The sequence below is a fragment of the Trachinotus anak genome, unplaced genomic scaffold, assembly GCF_046630095.1.
Source record: "Trachinotus anak isolate AG129_WGS33_773 ecotype Australia unplaced genomic scaffold, CSIRO_AGI_Tana_v1 ptg000024l, whole genome shotgun sequence".
NCBI classification, from domain to species: Eukaryota; Metazoa; Chordata; class Actinopteri; order Carangiformes; family Carangidae; genus Trachinotus; species Trachinotus anak.
In genome coordinates, this window is record NW_027273875.1 from 9,902,778 (window position 1) to 9,923,892 (window position 21,115).

Genomic DNA, 21,115 nt, shown 5'->3' on the forward strand with positions numbered 1-21,115 from the left:
AAATAAACAATAAACATTTGCAATAGAGATGAATAAGCATGCTAATGAGATCCAACACAATTGTCTAGTAAAGAGGCAATGCATCACAATGCAAGACACTATACTAATAATAGAACTTTGTCATCTGCTATTTTGGCGTGACGGTGACACATTTTAGCCTTTGATACTGTGAGGTTTTGCTACTGGGAGTACTTGAGACTGAAATAGGCTTTTTTTTCTCTCCTAAAAAAAAAAAATGGGAGAAATGTCTCTGCACTTGCAATGTACAGTCCCATTGACAAAAGATACATCTGTGTATTTTTTCACTGAGACTGTGACAAAGTAACTGTTCTAGCAAGTCCTGGCTGATACATGCCCCATTTTGCACAGGGCAGTAAAAGCCTTATTACTCACCTCTAAAATCCATACCCCATGCACAAAAAGCGGATATAAAAACCAGACTTTAATATAACAAACTAATGATCTACAAATATAAGAAGAAAAGCGAGACGTTCATGGTGAGCAGTGAAATATCTTCATGTAAAAGTGTCTAATACAGAGAGCGGTGCAATGCAAAAATACTATAATAGCTCAAAATGCACCATGTGAATCTCTTATCATAGTGTGTTGCAAGAGACATAATGAATTATGTTTGGCAGCTTAAGGCAGCAAAATTGTTGGCAGTTGCATGGCAGGTACAGTGTTGGCTGGGGCTTTTTTTCTAATATGGACCTGTGCTGAGACAGAACAGTGGTCACCCTGTGGATTGATTACTGTGCCTAGAAATTATGGCTCGTGCAGACCTAAGCCGCAGTGCAACTTGGGTCCAACTGGAGGCAAGGAAATGCTTAGAGTAAACATAGTGTTGTCTGCACAGATGTCATGGTTCAGATTTATTTAGAGGGCAAATGCTCCATTAGTTGGGCTTTTTAATTAGCACACTTGTGAGAGAGGGTCATTAAGGATGTCTGACAGAGGACCTGCTGATGAGGAGGATGGAAACACTGTTAACTCCGGCCCTGATACCACACACACACACATGCCTGCGCACACCTACACACATGCCCACGCAAACGCCTACACAAGCACAGATCTGCTTAAAAACCAATAACATTTCACACAGTCATCGACAAACACAGCAAGTCAGCGTCACGGGTGCCACAACATTTCCACTGTAAAATGGCCACAGAGCACAAACAAATCTCCTAGAAATGTCCCCATTGGCAACAACACCGCACACACACCGACAGCCTATTAAAGGCATTTACATTTAAATACATATTCATAGAGAGCACGACAGAAAGGAGGGGATTGTCATTGTACCGTTTTCAGGGTGTTCGGTCTCTCCAATGCTGCCATCTGGAGTGGTTCTCTCGTAGTGGTCCTCAGGCAGGGTCAGGGGTCCGATGCGAGGACCAGACGATGACTTGCTGCTGGGAGTCTCCGATTCCTCCAAACCGCTGTCATAGTAGCTGTGCTGAGAGGCGTCCTGCAGGTCCTGCACAGGGTTGGTGGTGGAGAAGGTCACTCGCCGATGGGGATGCTAAAAAACACAGAGACAACAGATGAGTTTCTTCACAGCAAGGAAAGTATTTTTCAAAAACTCTTTATTTTTTCTTTGTTTGGTGGTTCAGCTCGGGTTGTAACAGTTACAGCCCAACAGTCCTCAATTCAAGACTACTGTCTGAATTATGCTGGCCTCCTAATATTCACTCTTCAAAAGTCAGAAAATAGTATTAAATATTAAACACTCTTAAATATTAAATAGCCCTTTGCACTATCATTATTCTGAAGAATATATAAGGTAGAAATATATGAACGCAGTGAGGTTATGGCCTCCAATAATAAGTGTGCAAATTAGCACCAGCAGAAATTGAATAAATTGAGACAAAAAAAAAAACACATACAACATTAAAAATATCTCTTTATCACAAAATTTAAATATCTCAATACGGGGCATGTGTTCAAATATTCTCTATGATACTCTCCTGTATATGTGTAGAATAATTCAAATGCAGTGCGGTGTATAATAAATGAGAGGATGTACTGTGTTTACCTTGTTTATATTAATGTGTCTATGAAAATATTATGTATATTTTTACAGGAAGAATCCTGGCATATTGATACTGTATGTGACATAAGCAGGTGCAGATCCATGGTGTGTATTTACATTCACTTCCCATCTTATCAAGAGCTCCAGATGGACGTCACGTACAGTACGTACTGAAAAATAACAGTGGACAAGTGCCATGTGCATTATTGTCAGTAATTTCAGTAATTACACTTAAGAGATTCCTATGCATGGAGGCAATATCTATGCATTAGCTCAGACATGAGAGCAAACATTATAAGCTTCATTGTAGGTGTCACAGGGGGTCACAGAGACTGAGAATGCTAAAAAAAAAAGCACTATTATTGCTGTTATTATCATTATTAGTCAGACAAAAGTTTCATTTTCTAAATCTTCCACTGTTAAATGAATTCTGATGACAATGATTGGTACACTAATCAGTAGCCCCAGTGAGCTACTTCCTATCTCCATATTTTAATATTTCCCTTTTCCTCAGCTTTTGATGTTTAACCGAGCAGAAAGCTAGACAATATTTCTGCAATTTAACTAAAAACCAGTCCCAAGGAGATCTAAATAAGGCTAACCAAAAGAAAAAACACAGCACTGGAAATATAGTTTATGACAGTCACTATTTTGCCAGCATTAGAATAAATCATTAGATCTGCTTTCATTTTCATAAACTGATGCAATTTGATAAAGGGATGAAAGAGTAAAATAGAATGAATAAAAAATACTGATGAAATCCTGAATCTGATAGCTTGAAGAGGAGCAGAGCGGCATTATAATAAATCATTCAAGATCACACCCTTTATCAAATTGAATGGCTTGTAAATACAGTTAGGAGACCATTAAATTTCCTCTTCCAAAGATCAGTTTACTAATGGCTACTTACCACCGATCCACAACAGAAAGATGACTCCTTACAGTGCACATGCAATTGCACCCCCCCCCCCCCCCCCCCCACACACACACACACACACACACACACACACGAGCACCTCTTGTAAAAGTCAGGAAAGCACTGATACAGCAGAACAGGCCAGCATCTGCTGCACGAGTCAGCTCAGATCGATACCACAGGACCGAGCTTTCTACCATTCGACCACTTTTCTGGCAAACAAATCCATGCTAGTAATCATTCAAACCATCAGCCTTTTAGTACATACACACCAGATATTGAGAAATGCTTTTAGAGCTTAGGTAAGAGCTATCAACACTGTGTTGTTAATACCATTAGTGGGCTTCAAAATGTTTCCAGGAACCTGTTCATCTCGCCATCATTGCAGTCATATTTTTCTCACTGCACAGGTGCATTTCTTGGTCTTTCATCTAAATAACGATTACTTGAGGTCTGGGGGCCTTCATGCTTTTTTCCCCCAGTAGTGCCTCTACATCACTGCATCTATAAATCATACACAGTACACAGACATGAAATGGTCTTAGACTTCTCAGATACCTGTAACATTTATGGAACTTCAGCTAAATTTAAAAGCACAAATTAAAGATTCTTGAAAAAAAAAATAAAAATTATGACTGTTTCATGATTTTAGTGCTTGTCAGGCAATGAGAAGTTTTGGGGGTAAATATATGACATTTGTGTTTTATTAAACATGCTCTCTGACTGGTGCATCTACACTCAAACATTTTTAAGTGTGGAAATGTGTTTCTCAGCTTTGCACTGAACTGAAAATACAAAGTAAGAACACATTCATCATTCAAATTAAATTACACTGATTAATCTCATTGAGTTATGAAAATAGTACAGGGTGAAAACAGGCCGCACTTGACAGGAAGTCTCCATACAAAACTCCTACATCACACCAGACTATTCTACTATTGCCTTTGTTTTATTTCATTAAACTTGCTGTTGATTCATGCAGCTGGATATTTTAAATGGTGCATTCTTAAAGTGATTGGAGGCCTCAGAGACTCCACAACTATTTAAATGTGAGGGGGCATTTAGTTGTTTAAATATGGATTCTTGCTTAAACTTCTCCTCAAGGCATCACTCCAGAGAGTCAGCATGTTTCCTGGGTATGATAACTAGCTAGGGCTGCAGAGATGGGAAATAGATTCTCCTTTTAGTCAGAGCACAAATCCTTTGCCAGGCCTTGGGGGCTGCAGGGATGTGGCAAGACGGAAGGATGGAAGGGGAGGCTGAGCAGGAGTGGGGAGTTGGTCAGGCAGACACGGACGCCGCTTTGGCTGGAGGGGACAAGCAGAAGGATTAGATTCTGGGAGACTGGAGGCGGGAGAGTGGGATTGTTTGGGCATTGTGGTAGGAGTAAGAAGCTATGGGGCTGAGAATGAAAAAGGGGACAATTATGATGACATCTGAATACATAACACCATTTAGATTGGTTTAAAATGGCCTCGTTTATACGCATATTATTACAACCCCAAAGCAGATGGAAAGATACAGCAGGATTCTGTCTTTACAACACGACCAAGACATATTTTAACGTAGTCATAAACAGCAATCATCTACTGCCCAACCAGAGCTCCAAGAGCCCTTTGGAGCCCCTTTTTTTTTGGACTCCCAGAAATATAACATACAGTACAACTTGCTGCCTCAGAAAAATAATGGTTAGAGCTGAATATTTCCATTGATTGTGGCAAAAAGCCATTAAGAGAAACTACCAGTTGGATAATAATGCAGATATTTCTTTGATTCATTACGCAGGTTATGACGGTTATGACGAGGTATCTCGTGGTCAAGTGTAAAATGAAAAGTAATTACCTACACTGTTATATAAACTGGGTCAATTGGGTCCAATTTATACAATGGCAAACCAGCTGTCCTCCACTGCATTAAGTTAATAAAAAAGACAATAATGACATCCACTTATCTGTACCCTAACTACTCCATCCCCTTACAGCATAATACCTTGAGCATTATACACTTGAAAAAATAGCACACCTACAACGAATGACAACCTGCGGCTTTATTTCCTGTCTGCTGACTCACAGATTCATACAATAGAGAGACAGGAGATTCATATCTTTACAGACTAAATTAACATCTCACTGCCATTAAATCTTTTTGAGATTTTAAGATCTCGGATTTAAAGCTTTTGTGACTTATAGAAATTAGTTACCAAAGCTGTTGATCATGATTGATATTTCCTTCTTACATATTGCCTTCCAACTAGGGGGCTAGGCTTTTTCTGCATTTTTAGGTGACAATATAGCAAATCAAAAAGCTAAACATTCCTTAGGCGATGTTAGGTACAGCAAGAGAGAAAGGTATATTAAAAGCCTTTTGATGTGCTTGTATTTGAGGTTGTTAGGTAAGAGAGTAGCCTTTGTTAATTAACATTATTATTGATTTGATATAAAAACATCTAGAAGAAAAGACATTTGACTTCATTTTTGCTACACCTTCTCTTCCTGTCATGCTTCAGCTGATTTCTCCAAGCCAGCACAAAAAATGGTAGTCTAGTAGAATGGATTATAAAGACCACACTTCAGTTAATATCTGATCTGGCAACTTCTGAGATATCATATTAGATATTAAAAGAACATGATATGACATGACATAGCTTCAAACAACAACCGGTTATGGTATGGACAGCCCATATCAGATTTACGGCACACTGAGGCATCGGAATATTTCATTCATCAAATCAGATTCAAACAACATACATACAAACCTGACTTTCAAACTGTCCTTTTCATCACTTCATATCTGACACATAACAGTGACGTCATGTCCAGGGAGCTGTTAGCCCTGTTAGCTGGCTGCGGCTGCTACAGCAAAACATGTATCAACCGCCTCTGTCACTAACGTTGTCTGGTGTGATGGAGGACTTCTGCACTGAGACTAGATATTGCTATGGTGTGAAGAGGAAGAGGATACATCTCCATTATTCACTCAGCCTGTGGCTTGCCATTTTGTGTCTGCACTGAAAAAAACGCGTATGTGTCGTTTCCACAGCAACTGACACAGATGGGTTATCGTTAACACTTATATCTAATCACTTCCAAATAACAGTGTGGACAGTCTGTCCTGAAGATTGGATTTGAAATAAAAAATAAATGCATTTGCCTGCAGCTTGAATGAAGGAGTAAAAAGGGAATCCTGGGGCAAATAGCTGTGCCTAAGCAACAAGAACAGCATTTTGGTGACTGTGGAGCATCTCTATTGCCGCTGCTGATTTGCACCACTGATTTCTGATGGGACAGCAGACCCCACTGCTGTTGCGCTCCTCCCATAGCACAGAGTTCTAGGTCCATTGTGAATGCCCTGGAGCTACCTGACACCACTCTGCCGTCAGGTGCCCTGTCATCCAGCCAAGGCTCACTGATTGCCAGTGCACAGGGCCGCTGGTACTTATGCAGATGGAAAAGCTTTTCCATCTTCTCTGCCTCTTTTTGAGCAGACATCCAGCAGAGTTGCAGGTGAGTTAGATTCAGTGTTTGAATCTCTGCCACATGCTTCCAAGTTTGTACTTCTGTTCTGACTGATCTTTGTGTGAACATTTGGTGATCAAGCTAGTGACAGCATTGTCTGAGCTTGAACTACCTTGTAGAAATAATCCTTGTACTGTGTTTCACAATGAGTGGCAGCTTAGTGATTGTACATATGGTGGAAACTTGATACAGTTCGGATAGTGTAGAGGCAGCAGGGTTTGACAGAATGTTAACATAATAATAAAATAGATGTAATAAATATAACTCAAATTTGATGTCATAATAACAACAACAACAACAACAATAATAATAAAGTACAATAATATTCTGATGGTTCCTCTATAAAGGTACCTCCTTTTGATATCAATCTTAATACATCCTTCATAACTACCTCTGAATTTTTAGTGTTGTTACCCTATTTATGCCACTCTGATTGCATCTCTATTATTCTAGTCTGACTGTTTGCTAAAATATATCTGGATCAAAGTCAAACTGCATCAATTTTATGAAATAAAATAATCCTTTTCATATTTTCTTTTCCTTTTTTATTTTCTAATCCTTTCTAATCAAACCAGTTATCCATTTTCTTCCAGTGACACATAACTTCATGTGCTAGATTGGTGTAGAACAGCAAAAACAGATGATATGCTACGTATTTTGTTATGTTGCAGTCTCATGTAGCAGATTTTATTTTTTGTAGCCTTCTCCAGATCTGTGCTTCAACGCAATCCTGTCTCTGAGCTCTGCAGGCAGTTCCTTCCACCTTATGGCTTGTTTTTTGCTCTGATATGCATTGTCAGCTGTGAGACCTTATACAGACAGGTGTGTGCCTTTTCAAATCTGGTCCAATCAATTGAATTTACCAAAGGTGGACTCCAATCAAGGTGTAGAAAAAGCTCAAAGATGATTAAGAGAAATGGGAGACACTTTAGCTAAATTTAAAGTGTCAAAGCAAAGTGTCTGAATACTGATGTCAATGTGATATTTGAGTTTTCCCGTTTTTAACAAATTAGCAAAAGTTCTAAAATTCTGTTTTCACTTTGTCATTATGGGGTACTGAGTGTAGATTAATGAGAGAAAAAAAATAATTTAACTTGATAAAAAAAATTATGACAAAATCGAAGGCGTCTGAACACTTTCCCAACACACTGTGTTTCTCGTTGTCATTTGAAAATATTATTTTTCCAAAATATAAAAATAATCAACAATACAGCAAGTAGCCCAACACTGTATCTAAGTAAAATGTATTGTTATTTTCCATGTCTAGTGGGTAAAAGGCAATTTGTCACAGTTAGTTTGTTGCCAGATGTTTTTCTTTAAATTTTTTATTACACAGAGGTATTGTTTATGGTGAGTCACTGTGGCCAGAGAAAACATGCTGAATATTCAAATTTCTGTTGGAGGAGCAAAGCACAACAACAGCCTGAATGTCATAACTTTGAAGACACATGAATGGGGATAATAACCAGATAAACACAATCACTGCTATGTTGTATAGCAACGGGTGCAATTTGCAAGTGGAAAATAAGGGCTCAGTTAGATTGCCCTCTTTTCGTCGAACGAAAGTAAACTGGTAAAATAGGAGGCTTCAGAGGGTAAAGAGTGTAGTCTCTATGTTTGACACAGACAAGTGGAGAGAAAGGAATCTGTGAGGATATGAACACGAGCTGCATTACATTTAGTTTACAATGGAGTGTTTTGAACCGGTTGGAAAGTCAAACGATTCTAGTATACTCTACTGGAATGCCCTCAACTTTTGAAGCGGCAGGAAACCTATGTGGCCCTGTTTATCAATCCTGAGCTCAGGTATATCGTATGTGTACTGAAGCTGGAAGCCAGACTTTTCCCATTGAATCACAGTTATGTGTCTCTCAGATATTATGAAATGGGTTTTCTGCCCATGTTAAAGGAAACGGCTGATGTCTCAGTGCCCCTGTGATATGAAAAATTCAATTTAAAAGGATGAGAGAAAGAATGGTGCACGGCCTATTTTCATTCCCCCACACTGAGAGATATGAGAATGATGTTCTATTGTGTGGAGGAAATGATGCCAATCGTACTGCAGAGAAATTCCTTCATAATTCAATTCAATTTCTTCTAAATCCCGATGGCAAGCTCCTCTGCCAAAGAGCAGCAGAATGACGGGAGACAAAAAGGGGAGGGCTTGAGACTAAGATGGAAGAAGAGGGACTAAAGATTGAGACTGAAACAATGGAGAAGTAGGGAAAGAGTCACAGAGAGCAGCCAGATGCACTGAAAGGTAAGAGGAGGAGACAGCGATACAAAGTGGAGGGGGCGAGGGTAGCAGGAAAACATTTTAGTAATGATTAATTTTGATCACTGTGACATTTTAAGTATAGCCAGCTAATTTTCTCTAATTACTTGGCAGAAGCAGAGAAAATAATTTTTTCATTGAGACCAGGACAATCTGCTAAGTTTAGTGAAGTCGCGTTCAACCTGGTGCACTGGTGTTTCGTCTAGTAAATCTATCATATATGCATCTTTTGTTATTCAAAGTGTAGCATTAGTTTGAAAATGTGCATCTTTGACAGCCTGTGAGTGTTCCCCCAGTGTGGGACCAAGAATTTCCATTTAGCTACAGTGTTTGCGAGTACATCCTGGCTCTGGCATTTTGGGCGTGTATGTAGGAATCAATGAGCTGCTGCCTCTGAAGGCACAGAAAAAATGAGCTGCACCAACAAATATGACAATGAAGAAGTGCACCTCTCAGTGTATGCAGCAAGCATAAAACCATAAAGACTAAAGCAGTTGAAAAGGAAATGCATATGGAACTGTTTTTATTTTCCATTCCACCATTATGTCCTCCATTCTCATCCCATCTACTGCTCTCTCTCTCTCTGTCTTCTCTCTCTTTTTCTGTCTCTACATGCACACACACACACACACACACACACACACACACACACACACACACACCCACACACGCAGTTGTTTTTGTAGGTGCAATAGCTCCAAGGCAAGCAGCGTGGAATTGGAGTCTTCAAAGAGTCTTGGATTATCAAAGAGACACAGCTACCAGAAAACTAGGGGACACGCTGGAGAGGGGGAGGGAAGAACATAAGCGAGAGGCGGGGAGGGGGAAAGAGTGCAGAGGAGTCAGCATGGGTTTGGGTGGAGGATGAAGTGATCAGACAGGGGAGGGGTGGGGGTGAGGGGTGGATAAAGACCAGGAGCCCCTTTGTTCGCGTACTGTAAATGGAGAAAAAAAGGCTGGAGTGAATGCATTAAAAAACAATCACATAGACCTTAATGGTCTTGATAGGCAAGACTGAATTCACATTCTTCACTGTCTGTGCTGCCACACTATTGTGGAGTTTTTTGTTTTTTTTTTTTTTTTGCACAGAGAATATCATTTCAATGGGAGCACTGGCCTTGAAATACCATAATGTTGTCACAATAAAAACCAAGTATTACTGCAGCAGGACCCACCATGTGTGAATATAGCTGCCACATCTAATGACAAATCTGACTGTTCACGCCATTCCATATGACAGGATGTGGGAGTGCTGGTGTGAATGCATCACCCTTCGACAAAAAGCTCTCCGTCAGCCCCTCTGTCCCACATTGAGCTATGGATGTCGTTTTTTTTCCATTACAAGAAGTGAGTGTATGGAACTGATTCTGGTCGGTTCCCTGCTGTCAGCTGTGGGCCATCATCCTGCAATGATCCTGTCCCACAGCCGCAGCTAGCGCACATAAACCTTCCACCTTCACTGAACGGGTTTGAACTAAATCAGACTCATTTAGTGTCTGATGAGAGTGTAAAATACCTCTTATACACAACGTTGAAAATAAAATGAAGTCTGAAAAGTCTCTATAACTCTTCCTGTGAAAGACGGGAACAAAAGCGTTTCCCCAGCCTGTACCTGTTTGATAATACTGGGGCTTGCCATGACTTCATTTGTTCTGACACAGGCAGCGGAGAGTTGTGTCTATGCAGCACAAACTCTTATCAAAAATTATATTTGCACCTCTGTGCCTCACTGGGCACATGTGCAGATGTTCTATGCTATTTTAATGGAATCAGTTAGTGGAGGCACCCATGGACAGGAAAACAGACAAACCCGCAAAACCCAAAACCACATAAACACAGTCGAAAAAATCTAATCTTGACTGATGCTGCTACTGCTTTAAGTATAGCAACTGCACAGATGTCTGTCTATCTAACACAGTGTTTACTTATTATCTACTAATCAAATACAAATTTTGTGTGTTCTTTAGTGGAATTACAATTGATTCATCAGTTAAAAAAACATTTCTTCGAGTCTATGTGCGTGTGAAAGTAATAGACTGTACACTATAAGGCAGAGATGATCAATAATGTATTAATCATCAATAATATATTTTGATTGAGTGTAGGGGTGTAACGTTCACGTTTCACGCCATGGTTTGGACACTTAAGTATCATACCAGTTCAGTACAATGGGAAAAAAAGCATCACAAAATCCCAAATGCATTTTGAACAGTAGTGCAAGTTACAGTTTGTTCCACCTAGTGTCATATGTTCCCCCTGAGCTGGTTGGTACAGTCTGTAGTGTATTAAGCAGTAATATGTTTTTTTTTCTTTTGCCTGGCTCCAGTGATTGGCACATCTGGGTGATGCATCTGAATGTGTGTTAGCATGTTCGATGTGTTTCTGCAAACATACTCTGCAACTGTCAAACAACGCCAACACGCCATCCTCCTCTGATTCACAACTCAAAATTTTCCCACACAGCGGATTTCAAAGAAGCAGGTGGGTATTCTTGCCATAGTGTTACTGACTCAGTCAGACACCAATCCGTTTGAGCTAAACTTAGCATGGCGTGTTGCTAACTTGCTAACTGCTTAAAGCTTTAGGTTTGAAGGTGTGAAATTTACATTGTGTTCAACAATCTTCGCACATATGCAACCGTGTGCCTCCATACAACTGCATGCACTGAATCGTAACGTCCATACTGTGATGGTCCGGGACGGATACACGTATCTTTACGCCCATAGTTAATTGGTATTTTTCTGACATAATGAAATAAGATGGTGGAATGGGGGAAACACAAATGTAATATTCTTTGGTGTCAAGAGAGATTTGGAGAGCAGGGATGAGCTTTGGAGAAGCCAGAGAAAGGATCAGTGGTAAAACTTAATTGGGAAGGGCACAGGATTAAAATTATGATTGGTTTAGGGTTTAGATAGTGATGTCTTTCTACCGACACTCTCATTGTCTTAAACTGTGGGGACTAAATATGCTAATATGAATTAGCTCAGAGAGCCAAAAGAAATATTAAAGAATGAACACAATTTTTAGAGTCAGGGGTTCAAAGTGCCAGTTTACACTCTAGAAAGGAATCAGTGCCCTGAACAGAGGAAACAAGAAGTAAGTAGACAGGAGAAATGTGAGTTAATAGAGAGAAGAAAAAAAAATGTTTGCTGGAAAAAAGGTGGTGATCTGACATTAAAGAAGATTTTACCGAAGAAGAGTGATGATGTTTAGATGGCCACATAAACAACTGAAAGCTGCAGGAGTGTTCTACTGGATCATAAATAATGAATGGCTGTTTAATTTTTACCAAGTTCATCCATTCATCATCAGCATCAGTCTTTAAACATTTATTTGAGCTTTAAATATCTCATTGGCATTTACTGAAGTATTGTTGTAATTTAATAACTTTTTAATTAATTTCCCTGCGTTTTTTTTTTTTTTCTCACTGTAAAGGGTTCATTTGTACATTTGCAGCCTAAATAATTTCCAACGACCACATCAGGAGTGGCATTTAGAAGAGAACTGTTGTGAATTAGAGTGACTACACTGTATGTTGGATGCAGGCCCAGAGAGTGCAGGGAAAGTGAGAAGCAGGGAAGGCTCTAGAAAGTAGATAGATGATTATAACCCTATACTATTTACTGTAGAAAAGCTAATCTCTGTTTACGTTACACTGAGGGCTTAACTGTGGTTCTGTATAGAAGATTACAGGAAAGTCTTTATGCACGGTATACTTATTTGTGTCAATTTTATAGACACTAAATACACAGAATACTGTATGTAATATAGCCTTCATGATCACTTATAATGTAAAACAATCTTCAAACTGCCTGCACCATGGAAACGCTACAGGCATCGCAGTAGCTGTCTTTTTATTATATGTTTTTGAGAATCATTGTCTCTCACTGTAACTATGGTTTCACATCACCGCACAAGAAAAAAACTGGTGACAGTGATTCTAATACTCCCAGAAATTTGGCTTCAACATAAAAGCTGACACGTCTGACCTCAGCAGGATATTTTAGGTGGCACATATTTGCACTGTGTGACTCTACACCTCTGAAACAAGAACATCTCTCCCTTTTTGGTGAAGTTCCTCTGGTGAGAGACAGTCAGTACTGCACAGGCGGAGAGTACACTGCTTTCACCAGGACGAGCTGATTTTATTGGCTATGATAGAGGGCAGCCCTTACGACAACTATGATATGTAATTTATCTTAATCAGGCCTCTGTTATTGTGCTGCAGGTAAAAAATCTTTTTGCTCAAATCCAAATGATCTGATGCTGTTAACTTGAGGCAGAAGCTCTGCTTTAAGAGTCCACCATTTTCTATGCCAAAAGCAAGAGAAATCAAATTTTACATAAATGTTTGGAATTTGCCCCAAAGTTTGTCAGATCACATCTGGTCATACTCTATAATGTTGCTGAGCAGATGCTTTGGCAGCTCTGCAAATTGTGATATCTGTGTATGTTTGGCATATGGGTTCAAAGCCCTCTAATGGTCAGCTGAAGCTATATATATATATATTTTATTTATAAAAAAATGGCCCATGGGCAAGTTTCCAATTCAATCTCCAAGAGCCGTGCAGCTAAACAAAACTGAATTAAAGGCGCCCAGAATTCCAAGCCAACACAAATTTAAAGGAAATAGATGAAAAGGAGTTAAGTCAATGGACTGATTTCCCACCACGCTGATGGTACTGAGAAAGAGGTCACAAAAACACACTCGTCTAGAGTGCTGCAATGCATGTAACTGAAATAAACATCATTTTTTACCCAAAGGAAGGATTTTTTTTTTTTTTTGGTATCAATTTACAGCCATGTCTGACATGGATTATGGCTGATATTTGCAGTTCACAATACATTTTCTAGTTGTTTTGGCTTGCAAGCAGTTGCTTCAGGTTCTGTGAAACCAATCAATATTTACTGTTTTTAAGCCCAGAGCAGAAGTTGCACAGTCACCACACAGTAATAGCTGTCTGTGGGCCAGTATAAACTTTGCCAGTGTACTCATGTCAGCAAAGAATAGTAAGCTCAATTGGACAAGGTTTACATCAAGTACCTACTTAGATGTTGGGATACTTCCTTTAGTGTACACTCATTGCAGATTGTCTGTTACCTTTCATGTATCTCTTCTCTCCATTTCCTATAATATATCGTAAAATAAGCATCTTCCAAACTGTCCCTTTGAAAGACAGATCTTGAGTTAACGACACCAGAAGGGAGAGATAGACAGGGAAGAAGATGGGCTGATGGGGGAGGTAAAGAATCAGGCATGAGAGAAATTAATCCTCAATATCCACTCCCTGCTGTGTACCTTATTGCCTTTCAAACTTCCCATCTTCAGAGTTAATATCTTTATTGCGGCAGCATCTAGCTGAGATGCATGCACATACTTCCATTTGTTTGAACTGGAACATAATTGGATTGGGAAGAGGGATGAAAAAGCCTTCAACCCTACTTAAAACTTTTTTTTTTTTCCCCTGGCCATCCTCCAGGATGTGCATGAGAGTGTGCCATTCTGCGTTTCAGTGTGCATGTGCATGCACACGTATGCGTTGCTATTAATAGCATCTCTCATGGTCTTGCTTGTCTTGATTTGTTACCCATGCATGCGAGATGTCCCGATTGGCAATATGTTCCAAAGAGCTGGACGATTTGGGAAGTGTGTCTGTATCTCATTCTTGCACCCAAAGTAATCCTTTCAATGCAACTGGAAGGAGAGATCTCATGCTCCTCCATCTTATCAAGGAACTGAAAAATCATGCTTAATTAGATTCATAGTGACCTTTTTCATCTCTGGCTACAAGCGCCAAGTCACCGCCGAAGCAGGATGCGTTCTCAACATTGATCTTTCTGCAGACCCGGGGATTGAGAAGAGCCCAGCGCAGTGAAACGAGGCAGAAAAACAACATATCAAAAATCATCAGATGAAGAGATTACTCTGTTTGAGTGAGCGGCTCTGCGTGTTGAGGCCTTTAGGAGTTGGCGGGTTTTTTGTGAGAAGAGCTCTATAATCCACCTACTGTATCTCAATCATAGTGCAAACAAACTCATACACACAAGCATCAAGTCCTGCCCTCTGTCTCATCACCCATTTGCCAAACATGCACGTGTAATCCTGCTGCATTTCTCTTTCCCACTTCATACCCTCAGTTGCATCTCCTCTTTTTGCATACTACTACCCTACTCTCTCCCTTCTGCAACAGCAGTCTGCAACTGAGCAATGATCTTCCTGCGGGCTTCAAACAAAAGATGACTTACAAGTCCCATCCAGAAAAAAACAGATACCCTGCTGATAAAGCCAGAGCATACTGATCTGCCATTTCCAGGCAAAGGGTGTTTGCCTCGCATGGCTGTTCACAAAGTTTCAAGGTGCATTAATGTATTTACAGCAACATATTATATACCACTAAAGACAGATCTATTAAGATATCTCATCAAATTGCCTTGAGTGGAGTAACAGAGGGAATTCTCATTTTGAAATCTCAAAGAGCATGAGCAGACTTGTGTTTGTCACGGTCTCTCTGCAGCTTTGGTAATACTGTGGGGGGAATACACTAGACAGTTGATACAGATATGGTATGATATTGATGACAGATTTGATTAGTCCACTGATGAAATTTTGGTGGAGTGCTCCACAATGGGCTTTAGACAGAGCCCCAAAGCAGAACATCTAGTATGAATACTCTATTGCCATATCCTTTCAGAGCTCATTTGAGTCATATCTGACATATTTATGGCTCATCATGTCATATCGTAGCCATCAGAGTACAAGCACCATGAACCATTTAAATACTGTGGGCCATGCTGTCATCTCCTGTTAGTAACATATGTCTGATAGATGCATAAGAAGAGGCACTCGACTTGGTTTTCGTAGTGCTGCGGAGAAGCTCGAGCCCAGAGTTGGTGAATTTACTGGCAGGAATGATTTTGCAAAGAGGCCTATTTATTTGAATAAAAAAGTGACTGCTTTATATTGAATGGAATGCATGAGGAACAGAGATACTGGAAGCATAAGAAAATACAACAAACAGGGGCCTTATCTGGATAGAGAGTGGTACAATATCTTTTTAAAGAAGTTAAAAGTTGTACCCAAGAAATCTATAATGATCCTTTGTGTGCACCTTAACAGAGTTGCCTGGCAACAGAACTAGAGCTCTGCAGTGAATTAAAGTGTCAAACGAAATACATTTGTAATCCAAAGGCAACATGGATTAAATTTTAGACAGTAGGAGTGCCTCTTGGACAAGATTTCAATAGCTAAGGTGGGCGATGTGAATTGGAAAAAGGCAAATCATTTTCTGCACCGTAATAACTTGCAGAACACTGACTCACACCTGAACATAGATGGTTGAATGAGCAAGGAAAAGCCCAAATAATTAACTGTGTAGTTTTAAAATGGACTGTCTACATGGATGCAGTTATTCAGCGGCCACTGGCTGGAATCTATGAAATATCACAAGGGGGGACGTGAAGCTGATAAATCATGATAGCATATAGATCAGTGTCATACCTCTTTCCTCTGAATTATTGATTAACTCATTCGCAGAGCTGCTGTTTGAAAACACATTTCCTGATTGTATTCGGACTCTAGTAGCTAAATAGCATATCAGAAATGGGATCATGGAAAACAACACTTCTATTATGCTTTATGTATGAGCGAGATGAGAAGCACCCCGCGTCCTTCCACCCCAATTCCTCTCCTCTCTGTCTCAAATGCCACACACACACAAATAAACTCTTTTATAAGCAGACTGATTATTTTCTGCTAAACAATGTTAAGCATTTACACAAAGGGACCCAAATGAGCCTCTGATTGAAGATAGCATCAGTGCCCAAGCAACCCATCACAGCTCCTCTCAATCCCACATATGCATGATTAATACATCAAACAACATCAATTCTCCTTCCTCTTCCACTTGTCAATGAGAACACAGACGCACACACACAAACCCACACACACCCACAGTATACAGACAGACTCATGCACACACACATATACACACACACACACACACACACAAGTGCACACACCCCCACGCACACACAGACACAATGTACCCAAATCCTTACAGGACTGCTCATGAGCACACAGAGACTGCCCCCTCCATCATGGTTAATACATCAAACAGCATTAGCTTCCTGGATTCCTGAAGCTTAGACAGACACGGTTCTGACAGCCCATGATTCCTCGCTGGCTGCCTCCCCCTCCAGCTTCCCCACTTTCTTTATTCCCTATGAAGTCTGTTTGGGTGGTTACAGAACATGCTGCCAAAATAGATTCACTTACGTATTACCTTTGCTTTTTGTAAGCTTGTATAATGTCATGTTAGAAAGCCATCTCTACAATAAGATGACACTGCTGGAGCTTTGGAGGCTTGGGAGACGCAACAATAATAACCGCAAGCCCTGATCAACAAACTCTTTATTTTATAAGATTTCCATATTATTCTGACATCAGCAGATATTTATAACCACGAATATCCAGGACTCACTTTTGCACCATCAGTGAATCCTCAGTGAATGAAGAGAGCAGGTGGCTTATTGGATCATGGGCTAATAAAATGAACATTCATTAGTATATCTTTAGCATAAAGTGCTTTGTAATTACCATGAGAGGCCTGTTACCTTACAATGCAATCCTGCATGTAATCTCCATTTGATTTTATGGTGCTTTCAGCAGGATATTGATTTGAACTTGATTTTAGAGATCGGAGCTGTAGTCTTTCCATACATTAGTAAACAGGCAACTTGGTCTTTCCTGTAATGAAACTTTTTAGTTTTACTATTTCTCCCCTAAGGCTATTGACAAACTGTCAATTTTTTGTGATGCTTTCAACATCAAATGAATAAAGCTGCTCTTCCCTTTGGTCTCCATCTGCTTTCATTTCACTGTGTGTTATCACAAACACTATAGCAGGTCTAAAATATCTGAAAAAGTGGTATTTAAAGCCCAATATTTATCTTATTCCAATACGAACTACCCATGCTGTTATCTGCAAACTGGTATGGTATCTTTGGTCTAATCTTCATTTTAGAGTGTACAAGTGATTTATGGATGAGCTTCTTAGACAGCAAAGACATATGCAGCACTGGTATTTTTCCACAATACTTTCATTGGCTTAAAGTAGTAACATTAAGGCACTTAGCAGATTGTTTCCTGATTTTGAATGCTATCCAACGGCTATAGATCCTAAGTAAATACAAAAAATCTAATGAAAAAAGGTTGTGTGTGTTATGGGGAGCCTACTGAGCTGCTGATAGTGTAGCTTAAGTGCAGGGGGACTCACATGTGATCTGCCATACTGCAAATCCTCAAAAAGAGGATAAAGAAGCTTTAAAATCACATTTACAGCACAAGAGCAGCATCCCGCTGATAAATACAGATCATGGTATTTGACCCTGTCCATCAGCGCATTGAAAGCCTCATGGCTTCTACACTACCGGGTCACAAACCAATCTTTGTCACTAACAGATAAAGGTCTACACCTCGATAACTTTAAATAACAGCACCAGTTTGTGAGACCTAGGGAGCAACAGGGGGCAAGTCAACTATGACTTCTGAATTGTTCCGAATTTTGTTCAGTTATTTGACCTTTTGTTTTGGTTTATTAAAACATGTTCCTGATTTTAACCCTCAGACTTGTGTTGGAAAAAGGCAGAATGCAGAGTCTGTTGTAAAATGTGTTGTGTGTCACACAGATCGATAGGCCTCCTAAAAGCCAGCATGCCATATTTGTTCCCTCATAACATTCAACAGCAACCTTAAATGTCAATACTGATCACCATCTGCTAGACATTTTCAGTACTACCTGAAAGGAATTAACTTCACAAGATTACAGGAATCCATTGGCAGCCGGAGCATGGATCTTGCTCCTCTAGCCACGGGCATATTGTCATTGCAGAAACCAATAACCCACAGTATGTCTCTAAGACCTTCCTAAGGTAATATGAAACCTGAGACCTTTATTCAATCAATGTGTCATGATGGGCTTTTTACTTAAAAATACAAACAAGAAAACAGCTGTGGGTATTAGCTGTGTCTTTATACTGAAAGAAACTCTGCTATTCAATAAAATCTAGCTGAAGATAATAGTTTATGTGTGTCGATATTTATCCCTGCAGAGATTCTTCTGTATAACTGTTCATTAATTCTTAGTTCAGTTTTTTGGAGAGAAAATACTCTTGAGTCTGTAATTAATGGATATGGAAGTGATTTCTAAGGGTGAGTCTGTGTTTCATCAGCCTTAAAGTGTCATTAATTGGACATATTTTATTGTCTCCACAATCTAATGAGAAGAAAGACTGTGGATTGGCTCCTAACTGTCTGTCTAATCATTCATCATGCACATTAATTGATCAGATTTCGACAAAACAGCAGGAAATTATGCATTCTATCATTTTCAAAATAAAGTCAATTGGCCTGAATACAGGACATACTTTCTTTGTCTTTCCATATAAAATACTCTATGAAGGGCACAACTCCGTACAGCTCTTATCATAGAGACTGACATTAGCTTGTCAGGTGGGAATTAAATAATTAAACTGGATGGGAAAACATCATACATGAGCTGACATCTCATGTTTATTTATTTTTTTTTACGTGACAGATACACAGCATTGGAAATTCACTGAGCAGAGTAATGTCAGAATCTGTACCATTTCCTGGTTATAGTTTGCAACTCTTGTCCCTAGATGGACTTTCATTTAACAAAAAACAAAAACAAAAAAAAAGAGAATATTCAGTGCAATGAAAAATACATATCTCACTGTCCAAAACACATATTATAAACAGACAGCACACATTACAATCAAAGTGCCAGAGACATACATCAAATTCTAAGGAAAGCCGCAGAATTTCGCTTCAGTAACGTTCTGTATTAGCTTTAAAGTGGTCCCTAGTATGAGCCTCTGTAGTAAGGAGTTCCACATATTGATCCCCTGAATAGAGAAAATTCCCTGAGTAACTGAGCCAGAAACGCCTGAGAGGTTTCACCATGTCACTGAGCGCAAAGAGCAGTTATAAAAACATTTATAGATACAGTGAGTTTAGCATTGCGGAGTCAATGAAAGTTGTCGTGCTTAATGTCTTGAGAACGTATGAATGATGAGGTCTTATTGACTTGCCATCCAAAATCTTTACAGCATGGGACCTGCTGACTACTGGTTATATATGAGTCTTAATTGTTTGGATTATTGTAGAAGGTGCTGAAAAGAATAAACTTTCCCACCAGCTTGAATGCTAAAAAAAAACACTCCATTCATAAAATTACTGTACATCAATACCTGATGGGTGTTTATATATGCTATGTAAGTTTTGTTTTGCAATCTTGCTTACCAATGTTGCACTTCATTAAAAGTACAGGCTTATATACTTTACTTTAGACACCTGTTTTGCAGATTGTCCTTTAAAATTCAAGTTTTATTCCGTAACTTCTGTTGTGGACCAACTGCTGGGTGAAAAGCATCAAAAAAGCATCAAGTCTTGATGTTAAGTGTTAATTGTGGGGTTTTGAATCATGCTGCTATAGACTGCAGAAGCTGCTACAATGTCGTGCAACCTGGTACTTCTGCTAATTATAGAAATCTTCATCTACTCTGACAGTAAAGCTGCAGTTTACAGTTTAAAAAACTGATTTGCTGCCACTGAAATCCAAAGAGTGCGGCTCATCAGATAGGCCTGGGTTGATAACCGTGTTATTTGATGGAGATAATGAACAACCACTCTTAGAATTCAGTTTTCTTCCATCAGATATTAGAGGCATGTGAGGAGAAAATAGCTCTATTTCCCTGTTGGCATTTCAGTGACATTATGATGTGAATCGTCCCTGGTGAGTTGGGCAGAAATCTCGTATATATGTTCAAATAAAAGATCTCCTGTGCCTCATAACCACCTTGTATCATCTATCTTAGATCGATCGCCAAAGCCAAAGTCCAGATGACCACCCTGAATCAATATAACAAAATTAAATGTGTGCTCTTTATCTAATCTTCATAGCGTTTCTCTCATCTAATGTTCAAGTGTGTTTTCACATTGTAATGGTGGCTACCACTGCTCCTTTGCTGATGGAAGCAGTGGCAGGGAGGTTAACTTTTAGAGTAAATACAGTCATGGCAGGTTTTCACCAGTGTTGGAAGTAGTTTGTCATGCTTTTCCCCTTTCCAAAACTGAATGAGAACAGACCTGAATGACTCATTGGCACTACAGTAGTAGGTTCCTGCTTTATTTATGAGAGCTGGTGGTTTTCTCCTGCGTCTCTCCTAGGCCTGGTGATTCATGAATGGACTAGACAGACGGAGCCTGCAATTGTGGAGGTGCATTGGGATCAGTGGATATTGAGGATTAATTTCTTTCGTGTCAGACTGTTATTCCCAACCCCCATCAAATC

At 39.6% G+C, this 21,115-nt stretch overlaps 1 protein-coding gene across 6 annotated transcripts in view; it reads right to left on the minus strand.

Annotated features, from left to right (window-relative positions):
• The window catches only part of LOC139607860 (protocadherin-1-like), a 195,590-nt gene that overhangs the window by 23,266 nt on the left and 151,209 nt on the right, over positions 1-21,115 (minus strand). For all 6 annotated transcript variants that reach the window (XM_071461121.1, XM_071461122.1, XM_071461120.1 and 3 more), the window contains one exon: positions 1,303-1,522. In XM_071461121.1, coding sequence (XP_071317222.1) covers positions 1,303-1,522 — 220 coding nt within the window. The remainder of the gene's footprint in view (positions 1-1,302; positions 1,523-21,115) is intronic.